At 40.0% G+C, this 20,083-nt stretch overlaps 1 protein-coding gene and 1 pseudogene across 11 annotated transcripts in view; both read left to right on the forward strand.

Annotated features, from left to right (window-relative positions):
• ADGB (androglobin) overlaps window positions 1-20,083 on the forward strand; it is a 162,343-nt gene that overhangs the window by 135,722 nt on the left and 6,538 nt on the right. For 8 of the 11 annotated variants that reach the window (XM_045058174.1, XM_045058177.1, XM_045058178.1 and 5 more), the window contains 7 exons: window positions 1,499-1,668; window positions 8,481-8,657; window positions 9,391-9,493; window positions 9,948-10,007; window positions 12,553-12,762; window positions 18,995-19,085; window positions 19,818-20,004. In XM_045058174.1, coding sequence (XP_044914109.1) covers window positions 1,499-1,668; window positions 8,481-8,657; window positions 9,391-9,493; window positions 9,948-10,007; window positions 12,553-12,762; window positions 18,995-19,085; window positions 19,818-20,004 — 998 coding nt within the window. Of the gene's footprint in view, window positions 1-1,498; window positions 1,669-8,480; window positions 8,658-9,390; window positions 9,494-9,947; window positions 10,008-12,530; window positions 12,763-18,994; window positions 19,086-19,817; window positions 20,005-20,083 lie in introns of those variants that run through there. The other 3 variants (XM_006932082.4, XM_045058180.1, XM_045058183.1) reach the window with 3 other exon arrangements.
• Window positions 3,487-5,612, forward strand: LOC123385628 (annotated as a pseudogene).

The raw sequence follows: 20,083 nt of genomic DNA on the forward strand, positions 1-20,083 counted from the left end.
GCCTGATACTGTATTATGTGTTTACATATATAAACTTGAATATTAGAATATGTTACTTTGAAAGGAATCAAATACACCTAAATATATGATTAAAACACTAAGACCTATGAGTAGTAAGAAAAATGGAGCCCCAGAAATACTTAATGGGGCAGTTTGAGATTCAATTTCAGCTGACATTTGTTAATATCTTAAAAACCCAGTGTGTATGATATCAGATACTATCTTATTTTAAATGCCCTATATTGATTACTTTTTTAATGTTTATTTATTTTCCCCCCGCCGCCAAGAGAGAGAGAGAGAGAGAGAGAGAGAGAGAGAGAGAGCTCACACGCGTGCGCAAGTGGGGGAGGGGCAGAGAGTGAGACACAGAATCTGAAGCAGGCTCCAGGCTACACCTGCCAGCAGGGCTTGAACTCACAAGCTGTGAGATCATGACCTGAGCCCAAGTCGGACCCTTAACCAACTGAGCCACCCAGGCGCCCACCTATACTGATTAGTTTTAAGCCCTGTGGGCATGGAATTAATATCTCCATTATATAGAGGAGGAAACAAAATCAAAGAATGTAATAAACCTGCCAAATTTAACCTATCCAGTGGCTGATCCACAATTTACCTCCATGCCCTTTGATTATATGACCGAAGAATTTTTCCCTAGTGCAACATTTCTCAGCAGCTAGGATTGTTGGCAGAAAGACCAGTCGCCCGCTTGTGAACTTGGGTTACTTATAGTCAGTTTGCAGTCATACAGGATGATCTGCCCACATTTGCAAGTAGCTAATAACCAGCACTAAGCAATCAATAAGAGCTGGGTTCTGACAATTACTATTTTACTTTGCTAACGGGATCACTTACCACTTACAAGACTCCAGTTTTGAAAGGGGCTGACATGTCTTTGGAACTCATATTTGAATTCCAACCTCTTGGGGGAACGTAAGAAAATTCATTGCCTCTCTGAATCTGCCCTGTTGGGGTGGTTTGAGAATTAAAAAAGAAAGAAACATTGTAGGGATTCAACAAATGTTATTTCTCCCTCTGCCACTTGGATATTTAGTTGTTAGAAAGAATTAATAGCACATAAGGCAAAAAACCCTTCACACCCTGCTTGGAGAAAGCAGAGGGAAGAGAATAACACATATTATAGCAGAGATAAATGAATTCAATATTATAATGGAGATCCTAGCCAAGGAAATTAGGCAACAAAATGAACTGAACGCATCCAGATTGGAAACAAATTAGATGGTGATAATTTTTGCATAACCTTACAATTAAATCAAAACCTACTGATTTACACACTTCAAATGGTGAGTGTGTGGCATGTGAATTACCTCTTGATTTTGTAAAGGAGAATCACACAGATCTTTATAAAATATTTGTTTTAAAAAAGAAGAGAAATCCAAGCCTCTTAAATTAACAACTCTTCCCTGACTTGCTCCCCTTTTCCTATATGACATGATTTTATTGTTACGCCTCACTGGTTTTCTTTTTTATGTCTCTCTAGTTCATGGAGAGAAACATGAGGAATTCATTACCTTAGGAAGCCCGGATTCCCATACTATTAGTGAGGGGCAAAAATCTTCAGGAACTTCCAAAACAAGAAAAGGCAAAGAGAGGTCCTCTGAGAAAGAAAAGTTAGCCAAAGAAAAACAAGCACCTCGCTTTGAGCCTCAGGTGGGTGTGATACTTTTTTTTTTTTTTAACGTTTTATTTATTTTTGAGACAGGGAGAGACAGAGCATGAACGGGGGAGGGTCAGAGAGAGAGGGAGACACAGAATCCGAAACAGGCTCCAGGCTCTGAGCAGTCAGCACAGAGCCCGACGCGGGGCTCGAACTCACGAACAGTGAGATCGTGACCTGAGCCGAAGTTGGACACTCAACTGACTGAGCCACCCAGGCACCCCCCCCCCTTTTTTTTTTTTTATTGGAGTCACTTAATAAATGTAGATTCATTGGGTCCCTACTTGACTATCTCTCCTGAGGTCAAAACTGAAAAATTCCATCTCCTTGATTCTAGCAACTGACTAGATAAATTAAGGAAATTCCTTGGACACCTTCTGCAAGCTGCTTGCCCTAGTTTAGTATCAAAAATCATTAATCAAACTTTTAAGACATGTGTGTCTGCAAGACACTGCTTTGGGGCATTGGGCTTCTAATATTAATATTACACAGTCCCTACCTTCAAAGAACTTACAGTCTGATGGAGGAGACCGAAGGTAAACAGAGGTTTTAATGGTAGATATTGTACTTATCCTGGCCTCTTTCTCCAAGAGCAGCGAAATCCTGACCTGAGTCAATGAGCAAAGACTTCTAAGGTGAAATCTAACACAATCTGCCTTTTTTTTTTCTTTAGCATTAAAGTTTGAGAGATGGGGCTAGAGGGGTAAGTAAGGGTCAGAAGGGGGAGGGCCTTTAATTTTGATTCGGAGGCTGGGACTCTGTCTACAGCCCAGAGGTCATGATTCCAAATTCCTTCAGGGCCAGTTAGGTAATTACAATGATTAGAGGTAAAGAAGAGGATGTGGGGCAAAGTTGAGAAATACAAGCACAGGGCTAAATATACTCAAATTCAGGTTATTTAAAAGCACTGAACTCAAAATACCTATGAGGACAAAATCTTCCCGACATTGGTGATCACTGCGTAAGTTAAGCCAGGGTAGACGTAGGACGGGGGAAGGGGGGGGGGGGTAAAAAAAATGTATTGACATGATCAGATTTACATTTCAGATACCCTGGTGGCTTTTAAAGGTATACTTTTTATTTATTTATTTATTTTTAATTTTTTTTTCAACGTTTTTATTTATTTTTGGGACAGAGAGAGACAGAGCATGAACGGGGGAGGGGCAGAGAGAGAGGGAGACACAGAATCGGAAACAGGCTCCAGGCTCTGAGCCATCAGCCCAGAGCCTGACGCGGGGCTCGAACTCACGGACCGCGAGATCGTGACCTGGCTGAAGTCGGATGCTTAACCGACTGCGCCACCCAGGCGCCCCTAAAGGTATACTTTTAAAGGGGGAAAGACTAGAAATGGAGAAAATCATTCAACAAAGTACTGCAGTAGTCTAGGCAAGAGAGGGCAAGCTATAGCAGGTACAGGTAAGAAAGAAGCAGAGGACCAAAAAGAACTATCAAGGAAACAGTGTCTGTAGTTCTTAATCCCAAAATGGGGGTCAGGAACAAGAAGGAACAAAGGTTATCTCTCAAGTTTGCAAATGAATCAACTGAAGAGGAAGGATGTTGAGACCACCAGTAAAGGACAATGAAGGAAAATTAACAAACTAGAAGAGATAACGGTCAGCTGTCCTACACTCCAGTAGTGGAAAATCCTGTCCACTTGCATTGCCAAGATTTAATTTCTTAATTGGAGTCTACTCTTGGAAACACTGTGAAGTAAAGGAGCTTAACCTGACCTCTGCAGGGGTTGGAATGGAAATGACCACGTGGCCCCCGGGCTGGTGCTCTTACTTTCATGGGGACTCAGCTGCCGCACAATGGCCCCTGTCAATGCCAGTGCTGGAAACAGGCAAGCCACCGCTGCTGCTGGAGAGGTTGCAACCTACAAACCATGACGCCAGAAGTCCCCTGGGAAGCCGAGAAGCAAGCAGCTGCATTTCTTGTACTCGCAGGACAAGTCACATCGGTCTACAAAGAGGGTTTTCATACAAGCAAAATAAGATGTAAACGGGCCCAAGGTGAAGCAGATTGTTGTGGTAAGCCCTGTGACTCTTTAAGCACCCCCAATCTACATATTGGAATTTGGAAACTTAGCACTTCTTCTCCCAAGGGACTTACAGAAGGGAGCATCTGTATGTCCTATTTTTAAAAGTACTTTGAAGTTTGTTTCAGAAGCTGTTTTGGGCAGTCAGAATGAAATGATTTCACATTTAGCTCAAGGTAAGCTGAGTTCTAGGGTATTTTAAAAAGTATCAGTTGGCGGCTGGTTAAAAATCTCTGAGAAGATACAGTGCTCAATCGGCAGAAAATAGTTTTCCAGAAAAGAAGAGTCATAATGAGTAAAGCCTTTTATTACACAAATAGCATAACCACAAAATTTGAAGTCATTCCAATTTTTGTCAAATCATGTTAATTCATACTTCACATGCTGAGGGGAAAATGCCTCAAAAAAAATGTACATAAACATGTCTAGGATGAATCAGAAATTGAAGACAAAACATTGGAGAAGAAAGATCTGGTTTTCTCCAGGTCCTGACATCCTGACTGACAAGGAACTGTGCTCAGAATCTTCTTTATACTCCATGGAAAAGTCTTCAAGCCCCACTGGGAGAGCTGACATTCGTCCAGTTTCTACTAAACAAAGTACTGCTAACTTGCTTTCTTATCCCACTGAAGGCATAGAAGCTTGACAGCTGGTTATACGGAGGGCTTACCCCCAAATCAAAGTATCATTCAGTCAGAAGAGTCAGAAGAACAAAAACAGGTGATTAAAGCTGAGTGGGCTACGGCAAAGGCAAAAAGGCAGAAGAGAAGAAGAATTCATCTACTCAGCAAGAGAAGATTGCAAGGGTGAGTGTTAATGACAGAACCCGGGTTTAGTTCAAACATTAAGAACAACTGACCCACAACTCTGCATTAAGAGAGTTGAAGAACGGACTTTTCATCTACTAGAATTTCCCGGGGGGAAGACAAATGGCTTCCATGGAAAGAATTAGTCCATATTTATTACAATGGGGACAAGAATGGTGCCCTTCGGGCCTTAATTGGCTACCTGCATCCAGTGAAAGGAAGAGGTGTCCAAATTCTCACCACTGATGGTAGAGGGGCACTTTTAGATACTTCAAAAACTAGTCGAACTTACTTAGAAGCTCTATGACTGCATTTGGGGTGTAAACACTGGTGCTGTATGAGCTTTCCTGTGGGGGTTAATTCACAGGACCCCGGATGAATGTGAGGAACTTCATCAAAAATTCGTATCACTTATGCTTTCACAAAATGTCACAGTTAAAGCAGTCAAAATGAGTCGGAGCCATGCATTTTATGAGTCAGCTGTGGGAAAATACGTTGAAGATTTAGAATGGAAAATGCAGTAACGATTGGAAGAGGCAGAAATCCTGGGCGTCCTGAGGTGGCTGCAGTTAAGGGCCGTGATAAACAGGGAATCTGCCGAAGGCTTTTGTGTGCAGAAACGACGCTCGTTTTCCCGGAGTCAGCTCTCACGATTTGGGCAGCTGTCGTTATAAAGTGTGGCAGGCCATTTCAGCCACATCTGCTGCTCCAGGCCACTTTGCCGAGTGTGCATTTGGGAACGATCTTCTTCAAGGTGGCTTGTTTCTGAGGAACTCATAGGTATGAGCACTGCCCGAGCATAAACGTCGCCTAAACGTCTTTGGCCAGATGTTCCCTTAGCACGCGTAGTAGTGTCCCTAGGCATTGGAAATTATAAGACAAATGTGAGAAACACCACAACATACACAAGCTAGAAAACCAAACTGTTTAATATCATAAACGGTGCTACAGATACAGAAGTCCATATAGTACTTGATGATTTATTACTTCCTGCAACCTATTTTATTTTATTTTTTTGAAAGAGAGAGAGTCAGAGGGAGAGAGAATTTTTTTTTTAAGGTTAATTATTTTGAGAGAGTGAGGAACGGAAGGGGCAGAAAGGGAAAGGGAGAATCCCAAGCAGATTCCGCACTGTCAGTGCAGAAACCAACACGGGAGTCGATCTCACAACCATGAGACCATCACCTGAGCCGAAATCAAGACTCAATCATTCAGCCAACTGAGCCACCCAGGTGCCCTGGGACACTTACTTTAGATTTAGCCGTATATTGTGTGAAAAGATACCTCTAGATGAAAGTTAAAATGAAAAGCTGAATCAGTGCAGTTGGAAGGGTTGAGGTACATAAAAAGAACTGAAGAAGGAATTAAAAAGTTTGCAAAAATATGAAGTCAAGAAAAAGCAATTCTGCAGAAAATTGATGATTGTATAAAACTAAAAACTGACATGGACGGTGGCCTTCATTCTGTTTGAAATTGTAATGAATATATGCATCTATTCTGGAAACTGAAAAGCTTCTTCAGAAGATCTATCATTTCAGAAGGAATTGTGGGATCTGGTCTGAGTTAACTTTGAGATACTCATGAATTCTGGGGAATCCTGGGAAAGAAAGATGGTGCTTGGCTTAGCTTGCACAGCAAAAAGTGCATGCTTGGTTACAGAATTCATATGGGAATTACGTTTTAAGACATTAATAACTAAGCTTTAGAAATCTTAATATTGTGCTAGTCGGTTTTAGTAGACACTGCAGTTATAATGCTTCCTGTTTGAAAATGTATTAGTATATGTGCCAAACCAGAAACTGGAAACTTTTATATTATACTTTGTATTTTCACCTTAGTCATCATGATCGTGTCGAATTTATTTGATCATTGATTTTATTTCATGTGGAAAAGCTAATTTCTTAAATTTACCTTACTTACTTTTTCACTGGCTACATATTCCAATCCAAATGCTGTCTTTTATTGCAATATCTAAATGGATAGGGAAAAGGGGAAGTTTCTCTATAAAGGGATTATTGTATTTGAAATATAAGAGGACCAGGTACAGTTTTCTATTTAAGATTAGCTTATTTGGGAGCACCTGGGTGGCTCAGTCGGTTGAGCGTCTGACTGGCTCAGGTCATGATCTCACCGTTCCTGAGTTCAAGCCCCACATTAGCTGGCTGCTGTCAGCCTATCAGCCAGTCAGCACAGAGCTCGCTTCAGATCCTTTGTCCCCATCTCTGTGACCCTCTGCTCCTTGCGCTCTCCCAAAAATAAATAAATATTTTTAAAATTTAATAAAATTAGCTTATTTTAACGTTGTTTGTTTAAAAAACAGAGGTGAAGTGGTTTTCGTTCACCACTTTTTTCCCTTGAAGCTTCAAGACAATGCTGTGTGTTAACTTTTCTAAACGTAGCTTCAATTTATAATTCAGTGTTTCAATTATTTGAACTCACTGAGAAAATATTCGTATCATCAACAAAATAAGCTATTGAAGTTTTAAACAAATGAGCTTAACTCAATCCATAAACTTATTTATAAGACATGTGCCCCCCACCCCTTAATATTTCATAATACTCCCTTTCCTGATCCCAGAGAAGTTTCTGATGAACCCATTTATCAAGTAATATAAAAGACGGTAAAATCCTTTGTACTGTGGTGTAAAAGAAAGAAATAAAAGAATTTCCAATTGTGAGATTTAGGTTCTCATCCAAATATTAGGGGAATGTTGTAGAAAGCAAGATCTTTCTGGTAAGATTGAAAGCAAACTGCCCACAAAAACTTTATTCAGTGACCCTACTGATCTCTGTTTCCCCCGTGTATCATTTAACCTGGGTAACTGACATTGTCTCAGTCATATGTAAAGTGTTAGTAACCATGTTAGATTCAAGCCTCTCACCCGGTACCAGACCCTCACCAATGAGGCTCACTTGTCTAGACATTTCAAGCCCTATGTCGATCTGCTCTCAGCCTATGGTTCATGAAAACGATCCTATGAAATATCAAAATGTTAACTTTCATAATGATTTCATAAATATCAAAAAGTTAACTTTCCGTATATCCACACCTGGAAATGATCTATCATCCCTGCCCTCATGTTTTGGAAAGAGATACTAGGTAACCCTCAATGTAGTTTAGTTTTTGTTTTGTTTTGTTTACAGCTTTTATGTAAACTTTGCATGCAGTGAAATGCAATCATTTTAAATGTACAATTCAATGAATTTTGACAAGTGTATTCACCCTGTAATCCACATCCGCATCTCTATCAAGGAATAAAGTACAGGCCATTTCCATAATTTGGGAATCCCTCAAACCTCTTTGCAGTGGATTCTGTCATCTTCATACCTTACCCCAGGGAGCAGTTTTGACTGTTCCATTATTTTCATACACATGAATCATGCAAAATGTATTCTCTTTTGCTCAGCTCCTTTATCTCAGTATGATGTCTACCTGTGAGATTCCTCTACATTGTGGCATACTTCTGTAGTTTATTACTTCTTTTAAAAAAATGTAATGTTTATTTATTTTTGAGAGAGAGAGAGAGAGAGAGAGAGAGCAAGTGGGGGAGGGGCAGAGAGAAGGAGACACAGAATCTGAAGGAAGCTTCAGGCTCTGAGCTGTCACCACAGAGCCCGATGCGGGACTCGAACTCACAAACCATGAGATCATGACTGGAGCCAAAGTCGGATGCTTAACCAACTGAGCCATCCAGACGCCCAATTACTTTTCAATATTAAATAGGATTCAATCATATGGATAGATGATCATTTATTCACCAATTGGTAGACATTTATATTGTTTCCTTTTTTGGCTCTTAAGAGTAAGGTGTAATGAATGTTCTCCAAGTATTTTTGTGAACATGTGTTTTCATTTCTCTTGGTAAATACTTAGTAGTGAAATTATGGATCATAAGGTAAAATTCAAACCCTTTGAATGGAGCAAAACACCTGACCCAAAGGTTTGTATGTTATTTATCAGATGTCCACTTTTCACCCTCAACAAGAAGACCCAAATAAACCCTACTGGATTTTGAGGCTGGTCACCGAGCACAACGAAGCAGACAGTTTCGAAGTGAAAAAAGATACCGAACGAGCAGATGAAATCCGAGCCATGAAGCAAGCCTGGGAGATGACTGAGCCTGGAAGGGCTATCAAGGTCACCTGAGTTTGAAAAGTTGTTCTTTACCTTTTCACTCCCAGGCATTGGTCTGAAGGGAGAGCCATGATGGTGAAACCACACAGTCTTTCCTTTAGGAGTGATATCTGGGATTTTGTTAGACACTGACTAACTAAATGTTAAGACCACATCTGAACAAATCGTGAAATGTTGCGCAGATGACTGGTACCAGATGAGGCGCAAAAGCAAAGCGCTTAATGGTGCCACTTATTGGCCCAAACCGTGGGTTCCCTCATCCTTCCACACAGTGTGGGCCGTATCCATGTCTGTCCTTCACACTCCAAGTAAGAAAGCATAAAAATGTTTAATATGTCCTTTCATGTACTTTGAACGTCCTTGACTAGATAAACAGCATCGCTTCCCCTTGTGGAATATACATACTTCATGGTTTCCCCTCACTGTATTTTATGTAAGAACCATTGCTATGGTGAGCCATTATTACTTGTATGTGTTTCATGTCCCAACTCAGGGTTATTAAGCCAGATAAAAAAAGGTTCAGGAACAGCTAGATCTAAGACTGCATGACTAGTGTATTTGCTTTAGGACTGCTGCTTCCCTAGTTTGCAAAAATAACCGTCAAAATTACGGATGGCTCAGAATTGGAGTGTATTTGATAATAATGCACTAGTTCAAACTGCTGAAGTGGTACACGTTTCATGTACTGTTAAGATGTTGTTGCCTATACTGTTGGTTGATAGTGTTTGTTCTTTAGGCTTCCCAGGCTCGCCTGCATTACCTCAGCCGGTTCATTAGGAAAATTCCGGATGCTGAGAGTGTGCCTATGTCTGAAAGCCAAACTAAAGCACCAGAGGACGGTCAGTGAACTCTGCCCCCCGCGACCTCAGAGCACAAGGCTGCTCCTTGCACCTCTTAAAAGATAGTCAGGGCATCCCCCTGGGTAAAAAGAAAGCATTGGAGAAGGTGTTTGCCTACAGGATTGTGAAAAGTTACGTACAATCCTGTAGGAAAACAGGTCCTGGAACATTTTCTCTTTGCCTAGCAGATGTTTACTTTTCCCCCAAGTAGATACGGTTTTCTCCATTTCAGAAAAGATGAAACCAGGGGCATCTGGGTGGCTCATTGGTCAAGCGTCCCATTCTTGATTTCCACTTGGGCCATGATGCCAGGGTAGTGGGATAGAGCCCTGCGTCAGGCTTTGTGCTGAGCGTGGAGCCTTCTTGGGATTCTCTCTCTTCCTCTCCCTCTGCCCCTCCCCAACTCACATGTACTTCCTCCCTCCTCTCTCTCTCTCTCAAACAAACAAACAAGAGATGAAACCAGAAATAAGAATGCAACATAGTTCAAAGGTAGCAGTGTGTAAACCTGAAGGTAGGCCTGATGCTGTTACTCTGGCTCCTTTCTAGTAATAATAACTATAAATAATAGCAATAACATAAAACAGAGTGTTTGTTATTGAGTGATTGCTGTGGGCCTGAAACTGAAAATATTAATTATTCCAGTTAAGACATCAATCCACTGATCTGCAATGTTATTTTCAACTTACCAATAAGAACACAGGCCCGGAGTAATTTGCTCTGTGATTTGTTAAATTCATAAGATACCCAGAGACACAGCCAGCTTGCAAACAGCTCCCCATGACCCCGAGTGCCTTCTCACAAAAACCTGGCTGGCCCATTAAACCTCACTGGGACACCCAGGGAGGCTGACCGCATTCACATCCCAAATCATGCTTTTCCATGGTCACATCCACAGGAGTATAATTCAATAATTGTTATAAAGATAATAACGCCTCTTAACTTTTCATATAAGGAGTATGAATAACATATATCATCCTGATTTTGTTTTCTTGGGATGCGCATTCCTCACATCACTTTTTGTTTGTCTCATTTTAACTTACAGCAACCATGAGGTAGACCCTGCTATTCCCATTTTATAGACAAAGAGACCAATGCTCAGAGTCCCCGAACTGCTCCTAAGTCACACATCTAAAATGTGACAGAGGGGCGCCTGGGTGGCGCAGTCGGTTAAGCGTCCGACTTCAGCCAGGTCACGATCTCGCGGTCTGTGAGTTCGAGCCCCGCGTCAGGCTCTGGGCTGATGGCTCAGAGCCTGGAGCCTGCTTCCGATTCTGTGTCTCCCTCTCTCTCTGCCCCTCCCCCGTTCATGCTCTGTCTCTCTCTGTCCCAAAAATAAAATAAAAGTTGAAAAAAAAATTAAAAAAAAAATAAATAAAATGTGACGAAGTTGGGATTTGAAATATTTCTAACTGCTAAAGTACTCCCTTTCCTAAGGGTTAAAGTCTCATGTCCTATTAACAACACAAAGGTGGATAGGTTTTATTATGATTTTATGATTTTATTACTTTAAATTGTATTGCTTAATTAGATTTTATTATTTTTTAAACGTTGTATTAAATTATATGTAGAAGAAAAAATGTTGCACTGGATGCTTGTTAAAAATGGCAAGGGAGATCATTCAAGACTTGTAATAGGAGTCAAGACTGTTGTAGTAGGAGAGAGAGGTTGAATCCAACTTTGAATACAACAGGGACAAATGGTCCCTTTGAATACAACAGGGACAAATGCTATTCATAGCAAATAGGCAGGGAGTGGGTGGGAAGTTACTCAGAAAAACTTGGTTAGGTATGGTTAGGAGGGTGGAAAAAGAGAGGAACTGGATTGGATATCAAAGCAGGGGTGGGGTGGGGGGGGAATGCGATTCTTGATAAATTAGTCTAACAGGATTCTTTGCTAAAACTAGGATTCGAGCCAAGGGCAAGGCCTAGTAGAGAACAAGGTTCCGAGGAGCCTGAACTTGTCCTACAACATACCTGCAGTTAAGGCACAAATATTTATTGTATAGCTTGATGCATTTTTACGTGCAGATACACTCAGGAACGACCATTCAGATCAAGATCTAAAACACATAAATACATCCCCAGGGTCTTTCTCCTTCCCTTCCCTCAGCCATTTCCTCCCTCGAGGTAACTCCTTGTCTGACCTCTGTTACCATGTATTGCTTTCGTCTGTTCTTGAACTTCTTATATTTGGACTCAGACAGTATACACTTTAAACTCCTCACTGTTAAGCTGTTCTACTGCTTCTTGTGTCAGGCTTAGTAAGTTGTGTTTTATAAGAGATTTGTCTATTTCGTCTAAGTTAAACTTCCTGGAATAAATTTTATTTTAATCTTTTTACTTCATCAGTTTTGCTCTAGGGGTGTACCAATTTTATTATTTTTAAATGTACTTATTTCAACATTTCTCCCAGGTTTTGAGCATTAACCTATCATCACCTTTTATTCAAAGTGGAATATAATGTCAATTAAATTATCTGCAATTCATAAATAGGAGGGAAATATCTGTATGCTGTGGAATTGGGATAGGTTTTATATGGTTTTTCCTAGGCATAAAGATCTAGAAAAGTGAGAATAGAATTATGGCATGAAGGAAAAACTTTCCTACTTCACAAGCAATAGCTGATCTCTGCTCTCTTTTAAGATAACTTTAGACAAGTACCTATACACAGGGCTCCCCTCTCCAGAGATGAGAATCCCGTTCACATACATTTCTCACACAAGGCAGGTTGTATTTCCTCCAGGGCCCAGCGTAGCAGTGGCCCCAGTGGTTCAGAGACCCCATTTCCATTTGTAATGTCTCACCTCCAAAAAGCCTCTATTCTTACGTAATCTTTTCATATCCTGAGGCGGCTTCCAGACACAGGGGTTGCCTGGGCCGTCGACAATGTTTTCTGAGGGACCAATGATTGCTGTTTGCTAGTGCTCCTTAGAGGTGACAAATATTTCAAGTCTGCTCCAAATCTGTGCTCCCCACTAGCCCGGTTACTTTTTGGATATGATTTCATAGAATGCAAGCTTTTTTTTTTTTTTCAGTAATGCACATGTCATGTTGTAGTTGAAACATCTTCAAGTGCCATGAAAGAGCCAGACGCAAAGGGTTCCATGAGTTCAGAGAGCAAAGATATCCCGCCGTTGGGGAGTATGCTGTGGAAGAAGTGGCAGATGACCAGGGGCTTGAAGGACTGGTCCAAACTGGTGAGCAGCGAAATTGGAGGAACGTCTCCAGCAGGGAAGGAGGAACAGACTGTGCGGAAGGAAAATATCAGTAAGCATTATTCTCATTTGTGAGACAAAGACATACTTGGAAATAAAAATTCTGGAAGAGGCACAAACACATGTGATGTCTAGGGTGATAAATGGAAAAATATGTATTTTGGATTTATAGGTCTTCATTTTGCTTGTCAGAGGTGATAATCTGCTCAAGGACCTCATTACTAACCAGTTATCTTAGGGATAGAAGTGGGCCAACAAAAGTAGCAGGTGTATTTTTGTATATTTTTCTGTGTCTACAAATACTAAAAATAAAATTGCAGTGACCACATATGCCATTGGCACTGAACACAGACGCTTTTTGTTAATCTGTGATATGCTACATGGTAGATTTTCTTTTTACCTTTTATAACAAGTTTTAAATATTTGGATTCTAAAATTCTGGAGGGGAGGAAGTTTCAGTGGTGTACGAGCCACACTAATTTGGTTCATTTCTGTATAATGGAGATTCGTATTTATTTACTAAAATGAGTGCAAATCCAGGGCACCTGGGTGGCTCAGCCATTCAAACGTCTGACTCTTGATTTCGGTTAGGTCATGATCTCAGTTTTCCTGAGTTCCAGCCCTGCATTGGGCTCTGTGCTGACAGTGAGGAGCCTGCTTAGGATTCTCTCTCCCACTCTCTCTGCCCCTTTCTTGTTGGCGTGCTCGCTCTCTCGAAATAAATAAATAAACTTTAAAGAAAATAAAAAATAAAATGAATGTAAATCCTCGATCGAAGGTTTTAAGGAGAAAGGTCTTTCCATGCTGGTCTCCATGTGGAAGGATTTCCCCTAAGCAACTCCTGGACTTTCTGTTGGTAAAGGACTTAGTGTCCCATATGGTTGAAACAATGAATTGGGCTGCTCATAGGGGGTCCTGAATCCCCTGCTAGTCCCTGAGTTGGAAGCACTACCTATGACTGAGGGGGCTGCAAGGGTCAGCTGGCTCTAAAGTTCTGTGACCCTGGATGGCTGGCCTTTCACATCAAGCTACATCCTCCAACCATACCTGTATCAGGAGTACAATCTTACTCTTTTTTTTTTTTTTTTTTTAATTTTTTTTCAACGTTTATTTATTTTTGGGACAGAGAGAGACAGAGCATGAACGGGGGAGGGGCAGAGAGAGAGGGAGACACAGAATCGGAAACAGGCTCCAGGCTCTGAGCCATCAGCCCAGAGCCTGATGCGGGGCTCGAACTCACGGACCGCGAGATCGTGACCTGGCTGAAGTCGGACGCTTAACCGACTGCGCCACCCAGGCGCCCCAATCTTACTCTTTATGTCCCTACTTATTCAGAACCCAGGCAGGAGAGAAAGATATTTTGGAAGGATGCATCCTCAGAAACACCAAAAATGGTTCTCTTCTCCAAATGGCTAAACCACTCTGAGAAGCTTAAAATTAAAAACTGTTTAAGGTTAAAATATGTCCTTGAAGGATTTCCACAGGAAAGAAGAAAATTCCAAAGTTCAAAAGTTTTGTTACTATCGTTACAAAAGATTTGATTTTTGAGCCAATATTTTGAAAGCAAGCACTCATTTAATAAATAATAACATACATGACATAACACTAAAGCTTATTAGAATAATACTTCTCATTCTATATGAACATTTAATTTGTAGAGTGGTTTTGCATATATTATCTCACTAGAGCCTCCATGAGCTAAACAAACCATATACTGGTATCTCTGTCTCAAAATTGATGTGATTGATAAATGCCTCACCCTAGGGCAGGAAGCCAAAACAGTTTGTAGTGAATCAAACCCTAGTTCTTGGAATTCCGCACGTTGTGATCTCTAACAGAAGGCAAATTTTCCCCCACACTCGATTAGGAACCTGTGGAATGAAAATACAATTAAATTCTGAGGTCAACTGTTTATTTATGTGCTAATAAGGTAACTTTTTAAGTTGAAAAAATTGAATGTAATCATGATTCTTCACACCAGCCTCGGGTACTGTGTCCCACAGGCGTGATGGAGATTTCATTTATTTTTTAAAGTTGATTTATTTTGAGAGAGAGAGAGAGACAGAAAGAGTGCATGCACAAGGAAGAGCAGGGAAGAGGCAGAGAGAGAATCCCAAGCAGGCTCTGCACTGCTGACACAGAGCCCGATGCGGGGCGGGAACCCACTAACTGCAAGATCATGACCTGAGCTGAAATCAAGAGTCAGAGGCTGAACCAACTGAGCCCCCCAGGCGCCCTGCTTTCACTTTCACTCTGAGCCCCAGACCGGTGCTGTGAAGGGCTGCGTCAGCGTCGGCTCTCCTGCTTCTCAGGTCTTCATACTTTTGGCCGGCAGAGTTTCATACCTTTGTACTAAAGTTCACGTCCCCATGAAGGAGTGTACTTTGGGGCAGAAAGGAAGGGGCAGGAAACACGGAGGAAAGGTAAATGTGAGCAGGAGTGGACTGAGGGCAAAGCAGCCTGTCCTCAAGCAAAATTCCCCCCAAACATTCTTAAATGTGTTTTATTATAATTCTTATTGAATATAAATAATATAATATATGTATAATATAATAATATGAAAATATATATAAAATAAAATATAAATTTAATCACACTGCCAAGTAAACTTGAGCCCCTCTCCCTCTGAGAAGAGGGGTGCTTTTGTGTCTCCCGCACATCTTATAGCACCGAAACACTACCATGTACTCCAGGTACTGGGGTAGTAGAAGGAATCCTGTTTGAGAGCCATGGGTCTGGCTGTCCAGCTGTTCTCCGGAACTATGTATGTTGTTGCCACCTCTGCTGTTGGTGCCTCCGTCATACTGGCCCTCACTCCTGGGGAAGCATCACCCATAAGAGATTACAGATCCTATGAGAGCTTTGGGTGATCTGGCCTCTACACACCTGGAGATACTTGTGATTCCCAGAAAACTACTTTATTCTTGCCACTTTATATTTTCATACAATAGGTAACTTAGATGATTTCTTTCATAGTACCAGAGGACATGGAAATGATGTCATTATGGATTTTACCCCTACGCATTCTTCCTCAATACCAAAGCCATCATCAAGGTCAAGAGTATAAACATTGCTTTCAAATTCCCTTTGATCTCTGGGAGCCTCTAGAAAATTCCTCTTCCAGAGGTTGCAGGTGATCTCTGTCTTTATTCCCACATCTTTTGCCAGGCCATCACAATCACTAGGTCTTAAGCAGAGATTCTCAGACTACCTATGATGAAGTCAGTCTTCTCCCCTAGTCTGTTGGAAGCTGAAACTTTTGAAAAATGTAATAAAATGACCCAGTGATGACCAATTACTCTAAAGATATTTCTAAATACATATTCTCACTTTCAGAACTTATCCCATAGAGACTCAGTTTGCAAAGGATGGTACCTACACACACACACACACACACACACACACACACACACACTTTGGGCTGTACTATTCTAGAGGTACAAGACTGTCATAGTACTCTTATACGCTTTTCTGACACAACAGAGTTTTGTAGAAGAACGTGAAAGTTAATCCTTTCTGTCCCTTTCCCACACCCTCTTCTGCTTAAATGTATGTTCCTTGGCAGGATGTAAGAAAACACAAACATCTAATTAATCAGAAAGTATTTTCTTTCCAGTCAAAGTCAGCAGAGTTGGTGTCTTATAGAAATCACTCATGTTTGAACTGCCAAATATATACCCAGCATAAGTAGGTATGTTCATAGGAAAAGCAAATGAACTTTAGATACTATAGCAATCACAATGAAAAAAGAAAAACTATTGGCCACTGATTTCTTTTCTTTTTTTAAAATGTTTATTCATTCTTTGAGAGAGAGACAGAGACAGAGAGACAGAGCATGAGCGGGGAGGGGCAGAGAGACAGGGACACAGAATCGAAAGCAGGCTCCAGGCTCTGAGCTGTTAGCACAGAGACCGATCCAGGACTTGAACTCAGGAACCACAAGCTCATGATCTGAGCTGAAGTCAGACACTTAACTGACTGAGCCACCCAGGCGCCCCTGGCTACTGGTTTCTAAAAAACATATCGTAAAATGTTAATTCCTCAGGATTGTTTTATTTAATGTTATAAAATAAAAAACTTGATTGAATTTAAGTTTTAATAATGGAGTAGAGTTGAAATATTCTGTTTTCACACATGGACCATGTCTTTATGTTTTTGAAAAAATGAAAAATTAATTTGGATATTATGTTAAAAATGTTTTTAAAGGTTTACATTAGATTATATTTCTGAATGAGTGATAATTTTTAACAAGTTGTTATACATTAAGCACTTTAACAATATTTCTGAAGGCTATTGCAACCACATGTAAAAAGCAAGGTTAGTGGGCATGAGACCTCTTGCATGGATTTGACATATCCTCTCCCAAAAAGCAATAATAAACTGAAAACAATTAATTAAAATACATTTTAGGGGCGCCTGGGTGGCTCAGTCGGTTAAGCATCTGACTTCAGCCTAGGTCATGATCTCACTGGTCCCAAGTTTGAGCCCCGTGTTGGGCTCTGTGCTGACAGCTCAGAGCCTGGAGCCTGCTTCAGATTCTGTGTCTCCCTCTCCCTCTCTGCTCCTCCCCCACTCACACTCTGTCTCTGTCTCTCTCTCAAAAATAAATAAACCTTAAAAAAATTAAAAAAAACATTTAAACTCTGAAGGCATACAACTAAATAAAAAAATACAAGATACAAGGTTAATATATAAAAACTATTTTTATGTCTATATATTATCAATGAGCAATCAAAAAAGTAAATTAAGACAGTTTCATTCACAGTAATGTCAGTAACAAATGTATGGAAATAAATTTAACAAAAGTGCAAGACTTGTCTACTGAAAACTACAAAACATCACTAATGGAAATTTTTAAAAATCTAAAGAGGGAGGCTGTCCATGCTTTGGACTAGAAGACTCACTATAGTAAGATAGCAATTCTCCCCAAATTGATCTATAAATCCAGTATAATCTCTATCAAAATTCTAGTAGACATTTTATAGAATTTAACATCCTGATCTCAAAACTTATTTGGAAATGCAAAAGACCCAGAATGATCAAAATAACTTTGATAAAGAACCAAGGAGGAGGATTTTTACTTCATGATTTCAGAATTTCTTTGAAGCTAACAATAATCAAAACACTCCAATTTGACAGTTTCTTTAAAAAGTTAGATGTCATTTTCCCATTCCTAGTTACATTGAATATCCAGGAAAGGCAGATCTGTAGAGACAGAGTCCATGGATGTCTGCCCAAGGCTTGAGGTGAGAATGGAGAGGGGATGTAAAAAGCCCAGGAGATCTGCGTGGAGAGAGGAAATGTTTTGAGACTGGGTTTTGGCGCTGGTTGCGCAACTCCGTAAACTTACTAAAACATATTGAATTAAACTTTTAAAATGGGGGAATTTGATGGCATGTAAATTATACTCCAGAAATTTTTAAACAGGAGATTAAATGTCCTGGGAAGGCTGAATGGTTACTATTTTAGACTCTAAAGTCTCTTGTTTAAGTACGTTCTAGTGGGTACCTATGGGTCCCTGGGGTAGAGATCTCCTGCTAACTTGATTTGCATTCGGTGTATGTTACCCACTCCGCTGGATCTACAAGTTTCTTGAATTAGAGTACTATGTCTTAAGTATTTTTACATTCCACCCCCATAATGCTTATGAGACCTTTCACGCCTAGACTAAGCGTTTTCAATATTGGGTCACTTAATTTGTTTATAATGAAGTACAGTAGGACTTTTCCTTTTTGTCTCTACCTTCACTTAACTACAGTCATGATAACGTTCTGTTACTCTGCTTATAGAGTATATGCACTTTGCCCATCTCCTTCATTTTGCTGTAAGTACAGTAACACCAGCTAGAGGACAAATACGAAATATCATTAAATTTTAATAAAATCATATTGAGTCACATTAAAATAAAGTCACATTAAAATAATATTAAATTAGGTAAGTCCAATCAGTGTTTTTTTTTTTAATGTTTATATATTTTTGAGAGAGAGAGAGAGAGAGAAAGAGAGTGCAAGTGGCCGAGGGGCAGAGAGAGAGGGAGATACAGAATCTGAAGCAGGCTCCAGTCTCTGAGCTGTCAGCACAGAGCCTGACCCGGGGCTTGAACTCCTGAACCGTGAGATCCTGACCTGAGCCTAAGTTGGATGCTTACCTGACTAAGCCACCCAGGTGCCCAAAATGGTGGTTGTTTTTCTTAAACAGAAGATATTATTTTTAACTAAAATGACATGTAACTGTCTGTTATTGTCTATTCTTTTTTGAAAATCTAGGACTTATTTTTTCAACAGGGCCTCGTTCGCGATCCCCAACAATTTTGGAAATGTCTCCACAACTTATTCGAAAAGCACTAGAATGTGTAGACATAACACAGTATGTACGGTAAGTTTTAATAGACACGATTAATGCAAACATCTCTGTTCACAGAATTTTTGATACAGGGATAACCAGTTACTAAACTAGTGAAAATTTGAAATTAAATGCTTAATATATTTTCAGTATATTCAAATTTCTAGATGTACGTGGTTTTACATCTTCCATTTAGCAAATCTTTTATTAAGTCAATCATAAAAGCATTTAAGTATTTTCTTTAACATTTTAGTTTGCAAGCTGATTAAGGGGAGTTGAGCTACAAAAAATTCCCACTAGGTCTGCTGGCATTATTTAAGTAGGTTTAATTTAATTTAATTTAATTTAATTTAATTTAATTTTTTAGTAGGTTCAATTTTATTAAGAAGAAGACAATAGGATTAATAGAGAGATAGTTACTCAAGCATACTTGTAAGTTTGAAAATATTTCAACATTATTTAGCTGCATAAATCAAAAAGAAAACCTCCAAAATAATCTCATAGTTTCCAACACCAATCCCACGAACACCTTATCAGATGGAGCATCGAATTTTACTGGTATTTCTCTAGAATTGTTTCCTAAAATATTAGTGAACCAGTAAATGGAGCATAGCCAATCAAAAAATAACAGTGTATTCTTTCTATTGCTAATATTCTATTGGATTCGGTCTACCACACTGTCAGGACGAATTTAAATTATTTGAATTCTAAAGTTCATCACAGTGTTCCCAAATGATTTATGCATCTCCTGTGATGTCTTTGTAGAAAAACAAGAGACGCTGATCCTGTGCTACAAACAGAGGATCTGAACCAGCAGCAGGCAATGCAAAAGGCAGAAGAGGTTCACCAGTTCCGACAGTATAGGACCAGAGTACTCAGCATTCGAGACATTGAGCAAGAGGAACAGCTTAAAATAAAGGATAAAATCCTGGAGATGTATGGGGAAATGCGAGTGAGTCTCAACATACACCCATGGGTCAGAGTTGATACATTCTCTTATAATGTTGAAAAGATACCATAGAATCATGTAG

The sequence above is a fragment of the Felis catus genome, chromosome B2 (assembly GCF_018350175.1).
Source record: "Felis catus isolate Fca126 chromosome B2, F.catus_Fca126_mat1.0, whole genome shotgun sequence".
Classification (NCBI taxonomy): Eukaryota; Metazoa; Chordata; class Mammalia; order Carnivora; family Felidae; genus Felis; species Felis catus.